The following is a 13537-nucleotide window of genomic DNA, read 5'->3' as shown; positions in this document are numbered from 1 at the left end:
TTTATAAAACCCACGACTTTCTCATATTTTGTGGTGAGAAAGTCAGGAAAGGAATATAACACAGGTACTCTTCTTACTTTTAGCAATTCCAAAGGGTTTCTCTGGAGCATTTTCTATGATGTTCATTAGTGACACTTCTGATTACTACAGGAACATGTAATCATTAAAGAGAGCTGTTGTCCAATTTATCATTCAGTCCTAAATTTCTAAAATGGTATTTTTGTTATTGCCTCATGGAACATGATAAGACATTTTGGGAAATCCCTTTAATCTGTTCCTTAGGCATTGATGATCCATCCAGATTGTGAGCTGATGTTGGAGATCCAGCTGGCTGAGGAGATGTGCCAGTCTGAACGAGCAACAGTCCAAACAGACTGGGAATCTGGTGAGTTAACTACATGAGCTATAGGTAGAACATGACTCTTGCTGGGGTCAGATTCCAGAGAGTATCTTTCACATTGGCAGAGGAAGCCACTAACAATGTGGATGACACACACACACACACACACACACACAATCATCCCACCACATAGATTAATTTTAAATGTTTACAATACCATTCTTCCTCAAAGTAACTCACTCAATGATGGCACATCATGGACTGGATCCTGGTTTTCTTCAATAGTTTGAATTGTGAACAATGATTGGTCAACCCATTTTACATTTCTCCAATTTATATTGTTAACGGTTTCATAAAACCTGGTCAAATTGTCAAAAAGCTGCAAACAGCCTTCCTGTTACAATAAAGTCACAATTAATCTCTTATCTCTACCAAGTAAAACTCTGAACAAAATGTCAATGAAGGTAAGGCCTTAACTGATGTGGTGAATTGTGCCTTGATTTCTTACTGAAATGAGATTAATCAGCATCATTGTAATATTATATTTAATTTGGTGGTAACTTCCAAACCTGACATTCTATCACCATGAAGAACAAAGACAACAGGTGCATGAGTTCCAGTGCAAGTCACACACCATCCTGATGTGGTCTGTATCACTGTTTCTTTTTGGCTAATGGGTCCAGAACTCCCTGTGAACATACCTATCATGTACCACCATCTGAACAGCATCTAGGCATGTGCAATAAATAGAGACCTCAGCACTTATACTGTACATTAATATAATAAACACTGACGACATTCTCTTCTGTTTTTCCTCTGCAGTGTGTGTGTTGCTGCTCATTAATACATTCATTTTTGTCTCCTTCCTCAGGATGTGACTCCATGTGGGACAATGTATCCTGTTGGCCACCTGCAATTACTGGTGCCACTGTGGTACTTCCTTGCCCCAAGCTTCTATTGCCATATGGGGACAAACCAGGTAAACCTCAGTCAGGTCATTGAAGATTGCACTTTCTATCGCATCACTCCATTCCAGGATCACAGTCCAGGGATTGGAGCACAAAATATAGGGTGATGTTCCACTACAGCACTGAAGGAGCACTGCACTCTCATAGGGGCTGACATTTGAATGGAATTTTCATAAAGATGGACATCCCCCATTTCAGATCAGAAAATACAATTTTCCCAATAGTGTCTTCCCAACTTCTGAAAGTCAGTCCATTCACACAATTTTGACTTTCCAAGGTTGTGCTGGAGTAGGGCTGACCCTTCAAGAAATAATGTAATGCTGAGAATGTAGGAATACAGAGGCCGTTGCTCTTTGTGGGAGCTTCCTATATCTAAACTAATTGCTGCATTTCCTATAACTGTTCCGACATTTCAAAAATATCCTAATTGGCTGTACAATACTATGGGATGCCTGGCAGTATGAAAAGGTATCATAAGTCAATATTTTCTTTCTTCTGTGTTTATTAATTTTCTGTCATAAATGACCTAGTAATGACATTGAAGAACATGTGACAGAACTGATAAGAGAGTTTACCAGTTTGTTCTAGGAACCGGGTGACTCAGGCACATAAGAGTGAGTGGGGTGTGGGGCTTGTAAAGACATTCTGTTTCCACACATCGTGTCCCTTTCACGGCTCTCTTGGCCACTACTGCTGGATAATTTTCAGCACCACCACTCCACCCCCACCCACTTAACTGACCAAGATGTCCCCAGCCCATTTATGTGCCACCTGACCTCCATTGCCAGCTCAATCCTGACACTGGCTGCAGTCCCAACAGTGGGCACCCCTTGGAGGCTACAACTTCAGGCAACTAATAATCCAAACTGAATAAAATTGGAATGTGGCTTCTTATGCAGGAGGACATAACTTCCCTGCCATGGAAGTTACCGCCTCCACGATAAATTCTCAGCCACATTTTTTAAAACTGAAAACACATGAATTATTTATCTGTCACAGTTCAGCATCTCATCTGGCACAATACTTTCATGATGACAAACAGGGATATTTCACGGACTGAGACACAAAAGTATAATTCTTGCCAAAACTCGCCATAATTCTTGCTTCCTCGATATGCTTTCAGACCAGAACACTTCCAATGCATTCTGTCCAGAGGATTTGTAAATGAGATGATTCTGACAGCTTGTATAGTATGTATTTCTGAGCAACATTTTATTATGTCACTTGACAATGTTTGCACAAACTCTTCATCTGAGCAATGGAGTTTCACATGGAACTGTTGAACTAAAGTCAGATGAAGAAACTACTTGCTGTTTGATGTTCGATTTGGGATTTAGAACCTGATGTCTGGATAATTTCTAGGTCACTTCAACACAGCGTTAACTCAAAGTTTAATTCGCCTAACTGGGCGAAGGTGCTCAATTAGTGGCACTGAGGAGGTAGGATCTACTGTGGAGCATGAGCAGCGAAGGCAAGCAGCAGCCATGACAATACATGGTTCTGCCGTGGCAACAAGATTAGAGACCCAACAATTTGATCACACACAGTGAGAGATACCACACACTTGAGAGTAATTGCCAAAATCTTTCAATGAAAGATATTTTAACCTCTGTTGACCCAGCAGTTGTTGTGCAATTTACAAATGGAAAATTTGTCACTAACATTGTGATATTTCATTATCATATCTGTTCTCATCATACTAGGCACAAATATCCCAGTGTAAAATTGCTCTCTGGTTTCCCTTTTCCCAGACTCTCACTTTGAATTCAGTCAAACTTTAACACAAAGTCTCGTTTGCACTGGCTCTCAGACCAACACTGTGGGAATGCTACACTGTCAGTGGTGATGGTACCAAGATTGGGTGTTAAATGGAGACCCCGTCTGCGGTCGCTCAGCTGGGAGTAAAAGGTCTCACAGCATTATAAATAACACAAAGGGATTTCCCATTGCTATCTTGACCAAATACTTGACCAAAACCAATGTCACCAAAACAAACAATCCAATCACTATCATGTTGCTGTTGTCACTGTTAATGGGAGGTGGGGATAGAGCAGACTGATCAGCTGTTTTGGACTGAGCCTTGGGCACGTGTGTGTCAACCAGACCATTTGCAATTGTAAGTGTTGTATGGATAAAGCTCATGCTGTATTTTTACTACATTGCATTGGAGCAAAAGTAGGCCATTCAGCCCATCAAGTCTGCTCTGCTGTTCATTGAGGTCATGGCTGATCTGATTATCCTCAATTCTACTTTCCCACTTTTTCCCTATAACCCTTAATTCCTTTACTAATTAATAATCTGTCTACCACCATCTTGAACACACTTAATGACCAGCCTCAACAGCCCTCTGCAGTAAAGAATTCCGTAGGTACACTAATCTCTATGAGTAGAAATGCTTCCTGTTTTCTTTTTAAATGGGTGACAACCCCCCCCCCCCCTTTACTTTGAGGCTATACCTTCTGGTCCTAGACTCTCCCATGAGGTGGAACAACCTCTCCACATCTACCCTGTTAATCCCCCTAAGAATCTTACATGTTAGAGTAAACTCACCTCTCATTTTTCTAAACTCTGTTGCGAGTACAACTTTCCTGAGATAAGGTTGGGGCAGCATGGTGGCTTAGTGATTAGCACTCTGTCTCACAGAACCAGGGCCCTGGGTTCAATTCCCACCTGTCTGTGTGGAGTTTGCACATTTCCCTGTGTCTGCTTGGGTTTCCTCCGGGTGCTCCGGTTTCCTCCCACAATCCAAAGATGTACAGGTCAGGTGAATTAGCCAAGCTAAATTGCTCACAGTGTAAAGTGCGTTAGTCGGGGGGTAAAAATAGGGTAGGGGAGTGGGTTCCTCTTCGGAGGGGTGGTGTAGACTTGTTGGACCAAAAGGGCCTGTTTCCACCCTGTAGAGAATCTAATCTAGGTTACGAAATATATTCACAGTATTCTATGTGTTTTAATGCATATTTATTCGTGGATTCCATTCCCTTTGAAATGAAGGCCAACACTCCATTTGCCTTCCCTTTTGCCTTCTGAGCTCATATGATTGCATTTTACAATTTATTTATGAGATATGCATTTGACAAGGTTCCACATGGTAGACTAGTTAGTAAAGCTACATCACATGGGATCCACCGGAAGCTCGCCATTTGGAAATAAAATTGACCTCAAGCTATGAGGCAGAGGGTGGTAGTGAAGGGTTACTTTTCAAACAAGAGGTTTGTGACCAGTGGTGTGCCACAAAGATCGGTGCTGGGTCCACAGCTTTTTGTCAATTATATAAACAATTTGGATGTGAATATAGGAAGCATAGTTCATAAGTTTGCAGATGACACCAAAATAGGTGGTGTGGACAGTGAAGAAGATTATCTCAGAGTACTCTGGTACCTTGATCAAATGGCCAATGGACCAAGGAGTGGTAGATGGAGTTTAATTTAGATAAACGTGAAGTGTTGCATTTTGGTAAGACAAACAAGGGCAGGTCATATACAATTAACGATAGGATCCTGGTGAGTGTTGGTGTAGGTCCATAGTTCCTTGAAGGTTGCATCACAAGTAGACAGGGTGGTTAAGAAGGTGTTTGATATGTCTGCCTTCATTGGTCAGAACATTGAATGTAGGAGTTGGGGCGTTATGTTATGGCTATACAATACTGGTTTCCCTTCTTTTGGAAGGATATTGTTAAACTTGACAGGATGCAGAAAAGATTTACAAGGATGTTGCTGGAACTGGAGGGCTTGAGTTTTAGGAAGAGGCTGAATAGGCTGGGGTCTTTTTTTCCCTGGAGCATTGCAAGCTGAAGGATGACTTTATAGATGTTTGTGAAATCATGAGAGGCATGCGTAGGGTGAACAGCCAAGGTCTTTTTTCAAGGATGGGCAAGTCGAAAACTAGAGGGCATAGGTTTAAGGGGAGAAGGAAAATATTTAAAAAGGACCTGAGGGGAACCTTTTCACATAGGGTGGTGAATGTATGGAATGAGCTGCCAGAGGAAGTGGTGGAAGTTGGTACAACTACTGCATTGAAAAGACATGAGTGTGGGTTTTTGAATAGGAAGGATTAAGAGGGAGATGAGCCAAATGCTGGCAACTGGCACTACATCAGATTGGGATGGTTGGTCAGCACGGACAGGTTAAACCAAAAGGTCTGTTTCCATGGTGTATTCTATGACCCCAAATGTCTATGTGTGGTAGCTTTGTGCAGTCCTTTTCCATTAAAATCATACTAAGCTTCTGTATTCTTCCTGCCAAAGTGCATAACCTGTCAATTTCCCACATTATATTCCATCTGCCAAGCTCTTGCCTACCCTTCTAACTAGTCCATATTTCTCTGCAGATTGTTGATGTCAGCTCCCATACTTGCCTTCCTAACTGATTCTGTGACATCTACAAACTTGGTGATTCTATATTCGCTTCCCTTATCCAATTCACTAATAAATACTGTAAACAGTTGTAGCCCTAACACTGACCCCTGTGGCATTCCACTAGTTACAGGTTGCCATCCTGAAAATGTCACCCATTTCCCAACTCTCTGTCTTCTGTTAGTTAGCTAATCCTCTCTCTGTACTAAAATACCATAGGTATTTTATTAAGTAGGCTAATGAATAACATTTATTCATGCCTTTTGGAAATCCACATCCATGGCCTCTCATTTAACTATCCTACTTGTTATCTCATAAAGAATTCTACTAAATTTGTCAAGAATGACTTCCCCTTCATGAAGCAATGCTTACTCAGCTTTATTATAGAATGTGTTTTAAACACCCTGCAATTGCCTTCCTTGTAATAGGGGTTGATTATCTCATTCTGGATTAGTGGTGCTGGAAGAGCACAGCAGTTCAGGCAGCATCCAAGTAGCTTCGAAATCAACGTTTCGGGCAAAAGCCCTTCATCAGGAATAAAGGCAGTGAGCCTGAAGCATGGAGAGATAAACTAGAGGAGGGTGGGGGTGGGGAGAAAGTAGCATAGAGTACAATGGGTGAGTGGGGGAGGGGATGAAGGTGATAGGTCAGGGAGGAGAGGGTGGAGTGAATAGGTGGAAAAGGAGATAGGCAGGTAGGACAAGTCCGGACAAGTCATGGGGACAGTGCTGAGCTGGAAGTTTAGAACTAGGGTGAGGTGGGGGAAGGGGAAATGAGGAAACTGTTGAAGTCCACATTGATGCCCTGGGGTTGAAGTGTCCTGAGGCAGAAGATGAGGCGTTCTTCCTCCAGGCATCTGGTGGTGAGGGAGCGGCAGTGAAGAAGGCCCAGGACCTCCATGTCCTCGGCAGAGTGGGAGGGGGAGTTGAAATGTTGGGCCACGGGGCGGTGTGGTTGATTGGTGCGGGTGTCCCGGAGATGTTCCCTAAAGCACTGAGTTAGGAGGTGCCCAGTCTCCCCAATGAGTTGGCTGAAGAGCTAGTTCACAATATAAAGTGATGCCAACAGCATGAGTTCACTTCCTGCATTGTCAGAGGTTACCATGAAGGATTGTCTTTGCCAACCTTTCCCCTTGCTTGAGGCATTGTGACCACCAATCATATCCCTTAAATGGGAAAGCAGGGCTATAGTAACTTTACCTTTATCATGAATTCTAACACTTTCCCAATTACAGATGGTAAACTAATTGGCCTGTTTTGTCTACTCCCCTTTTTAAATATCAGTTTTCAAATACTTGGGACTTTTCCAGAATTTTAGGATCCTTGGAATATTACCATCCATGTTCTCCAAAGCTATTTCTTTTAAAATTCAAGGATGCAACCCATCAGGTCCAAGGGACTTATGGGTCATTAGCAGCATTAGATTTTCCAGTACTTTGTTTTCCAAAAGATGTTTGTATTTATTGTATTTATTTCTAAAGGTTATCGTATTTATTTCTTCCCTACAACTGGTCAACAAACCAGGTCATGGAATTGCAGGTCAAAGAAGCATCAGAGAGTGAATGACCAGTCAGGAGGGGGCTGGTAGAAGATTTATTAGGACAGACTCCAAAGAAGGCAGAATCCACTGGGATTAGTATTGTGGCGTGAAAGAATCATTTCATGGTGTCAGCAGGATGGAAACCTATGACTATATCAAGTTGACAAAAATGTTTTCCACTCCTTTTAAGGAGTGGAAAAGCTGAGACATCGAGATCCAGCCAAGTTTGTCAGGTGACACAAATGATAATGAATCTTTTTTTCGTAGAATTCTTACAGTGGGGGCACGGTGGCACAGTGGTTAGCACTGCTGCCTCGCAGCGCCAGAGACCTGGGTTCAATTCCCGCCTCAGGCGACTGACTGTGTGGAGTTTGCATGTTCTTCCTGTGTCTGCGTGGGTTTCCTCCGGGTGCTCCGGTTTCCTCCTATAGTCACAAAGATGTGCAGGTCAGGTGAATTGGCCATGCTAAATTGCCCATAATGTTAGGTAAATGGGTGGGTTTCGCTTTGGGGGGTAGGTGTGGACTTGTTGGGCCGAAGGGCCTGTTTCCTCACTGTAAGTAATCTAATCTAATCTACAGTATAGAAGCATGCCATTTGTCCACACTGCCCCTCCAACGATCATCTCGACCAGACCTATTCTCCTGGAGTAACCCAGTATTTCCCATGGCTAATCCACTTAGCCTTGGAGAAAATGAGGACTGCAGATAATGGAGATCAGAGTCAAAGAGTGTGATACTGGCAAAGCACAGCACACAGGCAGCATCGGAGGAGCAGGAGAATCGAGGCTTTGAGCATAAGCTCTTCATCAATGGTCTATCTAGCCTGGACAATATGGACAATTTAGCAAGTCCAATCCACCTAACCTGCACACCTTTGGACTGGGAGGAAACCGGAGCTCCCCAAGGAAACCCAGGCAGAGAATGTGCAAACTCCACACAGACAGTGGTCCGAGGCTGGAATTGAACCCAGGTCCTTGGTACTGTGAGGCAGCAGGGCTAACCACTGATGAGTAGATGATCTTATTTGAGCTTTTGATGAGATTTTAATTGAAGTCATTCAACTGGCAACACAGCCTGGGGAACAAATCATGATGGCAGACTCCAGTGCACTGACTGAGAGATAGAAGCATCACTTTGGCGCATATATTGGAGTCTAGAAGCAGTCATCTGCACTGAAGAACAACAGCCTCCATGATCAGCAGCATGAAGCGAATCCAACAGAGGGCAGTTGAGAGGGAGAGGCATCACCTTGATGCATAAATTACAGCCTGGAAACAGTCACCTGTAATGAAGAGCAGATTGTCTCAAGGAGCAGTTATAGCCTAGACATGGCGTTGGTGGTTCCCCCCTTCCCTCATCTTGGAGTAAGGAGTAAAGTCGTTCCTGTCCTCTGCAGATGCGTCTATCCGCTCAAAGATAGATTACCTGTTTGTGTCCCGAGTGCTCTCGGTCAGATCCACCGACATCAAACCAGTGTTCTTCTCTGACCATGGCCGACTGTCATCTACAGGATGAGCAGTGGGCTGATAAGGGAACGTGGATTTGCAGGAACAATAGCTTGTCACATAGAATAGAATGTAGAACATAGAAAAATACAGCGCAGTACAGGCCCTTTGTCCTCGATGTTGCACTGATCCAAGCCCACCTAACCTAGACTAGCCCACTATCCTCCATATGCTTATCCAATGCCCGTTTAAATGCCCATAAAGAGGGAGAGTCCACCACTGCTACTGGCAGGGCATTCCATGAACTCACGACTCGCTGAGTAAAGAATCTACCCCTAACATCTGTCCTATACCTACCACCCATTAATTTAAAGCTATGCCCCCTCGTATAGCTGACTCCATATGTGGAAAAAGGTTCTCATGGTCAACCCTATCTAAACCCCTAATCATCTTGTACACCTCTATCAAGTCACCCCTAAACCTTCTTTTCTCCAATGAAAACAGCCCCAAGTGCCTCAGCCTTTCCTCATATGATCTTCCGACCATACCAGGCAACATCCTGGTCAACCTCCTCTGCACCCGTTCCAGTGCCTCCACATCCTTCCTATAGTATGGCAACCAAAACTGCACACAATACTCCAGGTGCGGCCGCACCAGAGTCTTATACAACTGCAACATGACCTCAGGACTCTGGAACTCAATTCCTCTACCAATAAAAGCCAGTACGCCATATGCCTTCTTCACCGCACTATTTACCTGGGTGGCAACTTTCAGAGATCTGTGTACATGGACACCAAGATCCCTCTGCTCTTCCACACTACCAGGTATCCGACCATTAGTCCAGTACCCCATCTTCTTGTTACTCTTACCAAAGTGAATCACTTCACACTTACCTACATTGAACTCCATTTGCCACCTTTCTGCCCAGCTCTGCAGCTTATCTATATCCCACTGTAACCTGCCACATTCTTCCTCACTGTCAACAACTCCACCGACTTTCGTATCATCCGCAAACTTGTTCACCCAACCTTCTAGCCCCTCCTCCGGGTCATTTATAAAAATGACAAACAGCAATGGTCCCAAAACAGATCCTTGCGGAACACCACTAGTAACTGCACTCCAAGATGAACCTTTACCATCAACTACTACCCTCTGTCTTCTTCCAGAGAGCCAATTCCTAATCCAAACCTCCAACGCACCCTCAATGCCATATCTCCGTATTTTTTGCAGTAGCCTACCATGGGGAACCTTATCAAATGCCTTACTAAAATCCACATAGACCACATCTACTGCTTTACCCTCATCTACCTCCTTAGTCACCTTCTCAAAGAATTCAATAAGGTTTGTGAGGCACGACCTGCCTTTCACAAAACCATGCTGAATCTCCTTGATCACATTATTCCTATCCAGATGTTCATAAATCCTATCCCTTACAATTCCCTCTAAGAGTTTGCCCACAACAGAAGTGAGACTCACCGGCCTATAGTTACTCGGGTTATCCCTACTCCCCTTCTTAAACAAGGGAACCAGATTTGCTATCCTCCAGTCTTCTGGCACTATTCCTGTAGACGAGGACATAAAAATCAAGGCCAATGGCTCTGCAATCTCCTCCTTTGCTTCCCAGAGAATCCTAGGATAAATGCTATCAGGCCCAGGGGACTTATCTATTTTCACCCTTTCCAGAATTTCCAACGCCTCGTCATCCATTCTAATTAATTGTGACTCAGTATTCACATCGGTAACAATGTCCTGTTCCTGAGTGAATACTGACAAAAAGCATTCATTCAGTGTCTCCCCAATCTCTTCAGCCTCCACACGCAACTTCCCACGACTATCCTTGACTGGACCTATTCCTACCCTAGTCATTCTTTTATTCCTGACATACCTATAGAAAGCCTTTGGGTTTTCCCTAATCCTACCAACTAAGGACTTATCATGTCCCCTCCTTGCTGCACTTAGCTCTCTCTTCAGATCCTTCCTGGCTACCTTATAACTCTCAATCACCCCAATTGAACCTTCATGCCTCATCTTTACATAGGCCGCTCTCTCCCCTTTAACAAGGGATTCCAATTCCTTATTAAACCACAGCCTCCTCACACGGCCCTTTCCTCCCTGCCTGACAGGTACATACTTATCAAGGACACTCAATAGTTGGTCTTTGAACAAGCTCCACATATCGACTGCGCCCTTGCCTTGAAGCCTACTTTTCCAAGCCACGCATCCTAAGTCGTGCCTCACCGCATCATAATTTCCCTGCCCCCAGCTATAACTCTTGCCCTGCAGTGCACACTTATCCCTCTCCATCACGAGAGTAAAAGTCAACGAATTGTGGTCACTGTCCCCAAAGTGCTCACCTACCTCCGATTCTAACACCTGGCCTTGTTCGTTCCCCAGAACCAAATCCTCACCTCTTATTGGCCTGTCTACATATTGTGTCAGGAAACCCTCCTGCAAACATTAGACAAACACCGACCCGTCTAACGTACTCGAGCTATAGCTTTCCCAGTCACAGTAGGGGATTTAAATTTTTCTCAGCATAGACTGGGACTGCCAAAGTGTTACCTGCTGAGATGTGGTGGAACTTGTTCAGTGCATTCAGGAAAGTTTCCTCAAGCAGTATAAAGATGGTCCTACTTAGGAAGGGGCAAAACTTGACCTAATCTTGGGAACTAGGGCAGGAGAGGTGACCGAGTTGACAGTGACCATAGCTCTATTAATTTTAAAGTAGTTATGGAGAGGGACAAAACTGGCTCACAGGTTCAAGTTCTAAATTGGGGCAAGGTGAATTTTGATGGAATTAGACAGGATCTTGCAGGGGTTGATTGGAGTAGTTTGTTTGCAGGCAAAAGGGACCTCCAGCAGTTGAGAGGCCGTCAAAAGTGAGATATCTAGAGTTCAAGATCTATATGTTCTTCTGAGAGTGAAAGGCAAGGTTGATAGGAAGAGGGAACCCTGGATCACAAGAGATATTGCTTCTTTGACCAAAAAAAAGGAGGTATGGCTTAGGTATCAAGGGAATCCCTGGAGGTATGCGGGAGTTTACTAAAAAAGTAAATCAGGAAGGTAAAAAGGGGGCACGAGAAAACCTTTGCTGAGATGATTAGGATGAATGTAAAGAGGTTCTTTAAGTATATTAAAGGAAAAAGAATAACTAGAGACAGATTAGAACCCCTGAGGACTGAAGTTGACATGTATGTGTAGAACTGCAGTGATGGGTGAGGTCCGCAATGAATATTTCTCCTCTGCGTCTGTCATGGAGAAAGATGTGAAGACTTGGGAACTTGGGCAAATCAGTGGTAATATCTTGGGGACAGTCCATATCACAGTAGAGGAGGTATTGGACATATTAGGAGAATGTATGAAGGTGGATAAATCTCCTGGTCCTGACCAGATATATACAAGAACATTGCAAGAGGCTGGAGAAGAAATTGCGAGGGCCCTGGCTAATATCTTTGCATCATTGTTAGCCATGGATAAGGTTCTGAAGACTGAAGGGGAGTGAATGTTGTGCTCTTATTCAAGAAGGGCTGCAAAGAAAAGCCTGGGAATTATAGACAGTTAAGCCTCACATCTGTTGTAGAAAAGTTACTTGAGAAGATTCTCAGGGATAAGATATTGTTATGGACAAGGCCAGACCCCCTCAAAACACCTAGCTAAAAACAATGACTACAGATGCTGGAAACCGGAGTCTAGATTAGAGTGGTGCTAGAAAAGCACAGCAGTTCAGGCAGTATCCGAGGAGCAGTAAAATCGACATTTCAGGCAAAAGCCCTTCATCAGGAATACAGGCAGAGAGCCTGAAGGGTGGAGAGATAAATGAGAGGAGGGCAGGGGTGGGAATCTCTCAGTACTTTGCTTTCCGGTTACTTTGACCAAAGTGAATCACCTCACATTTGTCCGCATTAAATTCCATTTGCCACCTCTCAGCCCAGCTCTGCAGCTTATCCATGTCTCTCTGTAATCTACAACATCCTTTGTCACTATCCACAACTCCACCGACCGTAATGTTGTCTGCAAATTTACTAACCCACCCTTCTACGCTCTTATCCAGGTCGTTTATAAAAATGACAAACAGCAGTGGACCCAACACCGACCCTTGCGGTACACCACTAGTAACTGGACTCCAAGATGAACATTTCCCGTCTTCTTTCAACAAGCCAATTACTGATCCAAACTGCTATATCTCCCACAATCCCATTCTTCCGCATTTTGTACAATAACACTACTGTGGGGAACCTTATCGAATGCCTTGCTGAAATCCATATACACCACATCAACCAGTTTATTTTCATCTACCTGTTTGGTCACCTTCTCGAAAAACGTAATAAGGTTTGTGAGGCACGACCTACCTTTCACAAAACCGTGCTGACTATCCCTAATCAAATTATTCTTTTCCAGATGATTATAAATCCTATCTCTTATAACCTTTTCCAACACTTTACCAACAACTGAAGTAAGGCTCACTGGTCTATAATTACCAGGGTTGTCTCTACTCCCCTTCTTGAACAGGGGAACCACATTTGCTATCCTCCAGTCTTCTGGCACTATTCCTGTAGACAATGACGATTTAAAGATCAATGCCAAAGGCTCGGCAAACTCCTCCTGGCTTCCCAGAGGATCCTAGGATAAATTCCATCTGACCCAGGGAATTTATCTATTTTCACACTCTGCAGGATTTCTAATACTTCTTCCTTGTGAACCTCAATCCCACCTAGTCTATTAGCCCGTATCTCAGTATTGTCCTCGACAACATTGTCGTTTTCTAGAGTGAATACTGTCGAAAAATATTCATTTAATGTTTCCCCTATCTCCTCTGACTCCACAAACAACTTCCCACTACTATCCTTGATTGGCCCTGATCTTATTCTCATCATTCTTTTATTCCTTAAATA

At 43.6% G+C, this 13537-nt stretch overlaps 1 protein-coding gene across 1 annotated transcript in view; it reads left to right on the top strand.

The window, feature by feature from the left end:
* Positions 1–13537, top strand: part of LOC140465534 (vasoactive intestinal polypeptide receptor-like) — a 137401-nt gene that overhangs the window by 49316 nt on the left and 74548 nt on the right. The window contains exons 2-3 of the mRNA XM_072561073.1: positions 283–385; positions 1212–1319. Coding sequence (XP_072417174.1) covers positions 283–385; positions 1212–1319 — 211 coding nt within the window. The remainder of the gene's footprint in view (positions 1–282; positions 386–1211; positions 1320–13537) is intronic.

This window comes from Chiloscyllium punctatum, chromosome 42, assembly GCF_047496795.1.
Source record: "Chiloscyllium punctatum isolate Juve2018m chromosome 42, sChiPun1.3, whole genome shotgun sequence".
Taxonomy (NCBI): domain Eukaryota; kingdom Metazoa; phylum Chordata; class Chondrichthyes; order Orectolobiformes; family Hemiscylliidae; genus Chiloscyllium; species Chiloscyllium punctatum.
The sequence above is the reverse complement of the archived record's forward strand: the minus strand, read 5'-3'. Positions and strand labels throughout refer to the sequence as shown.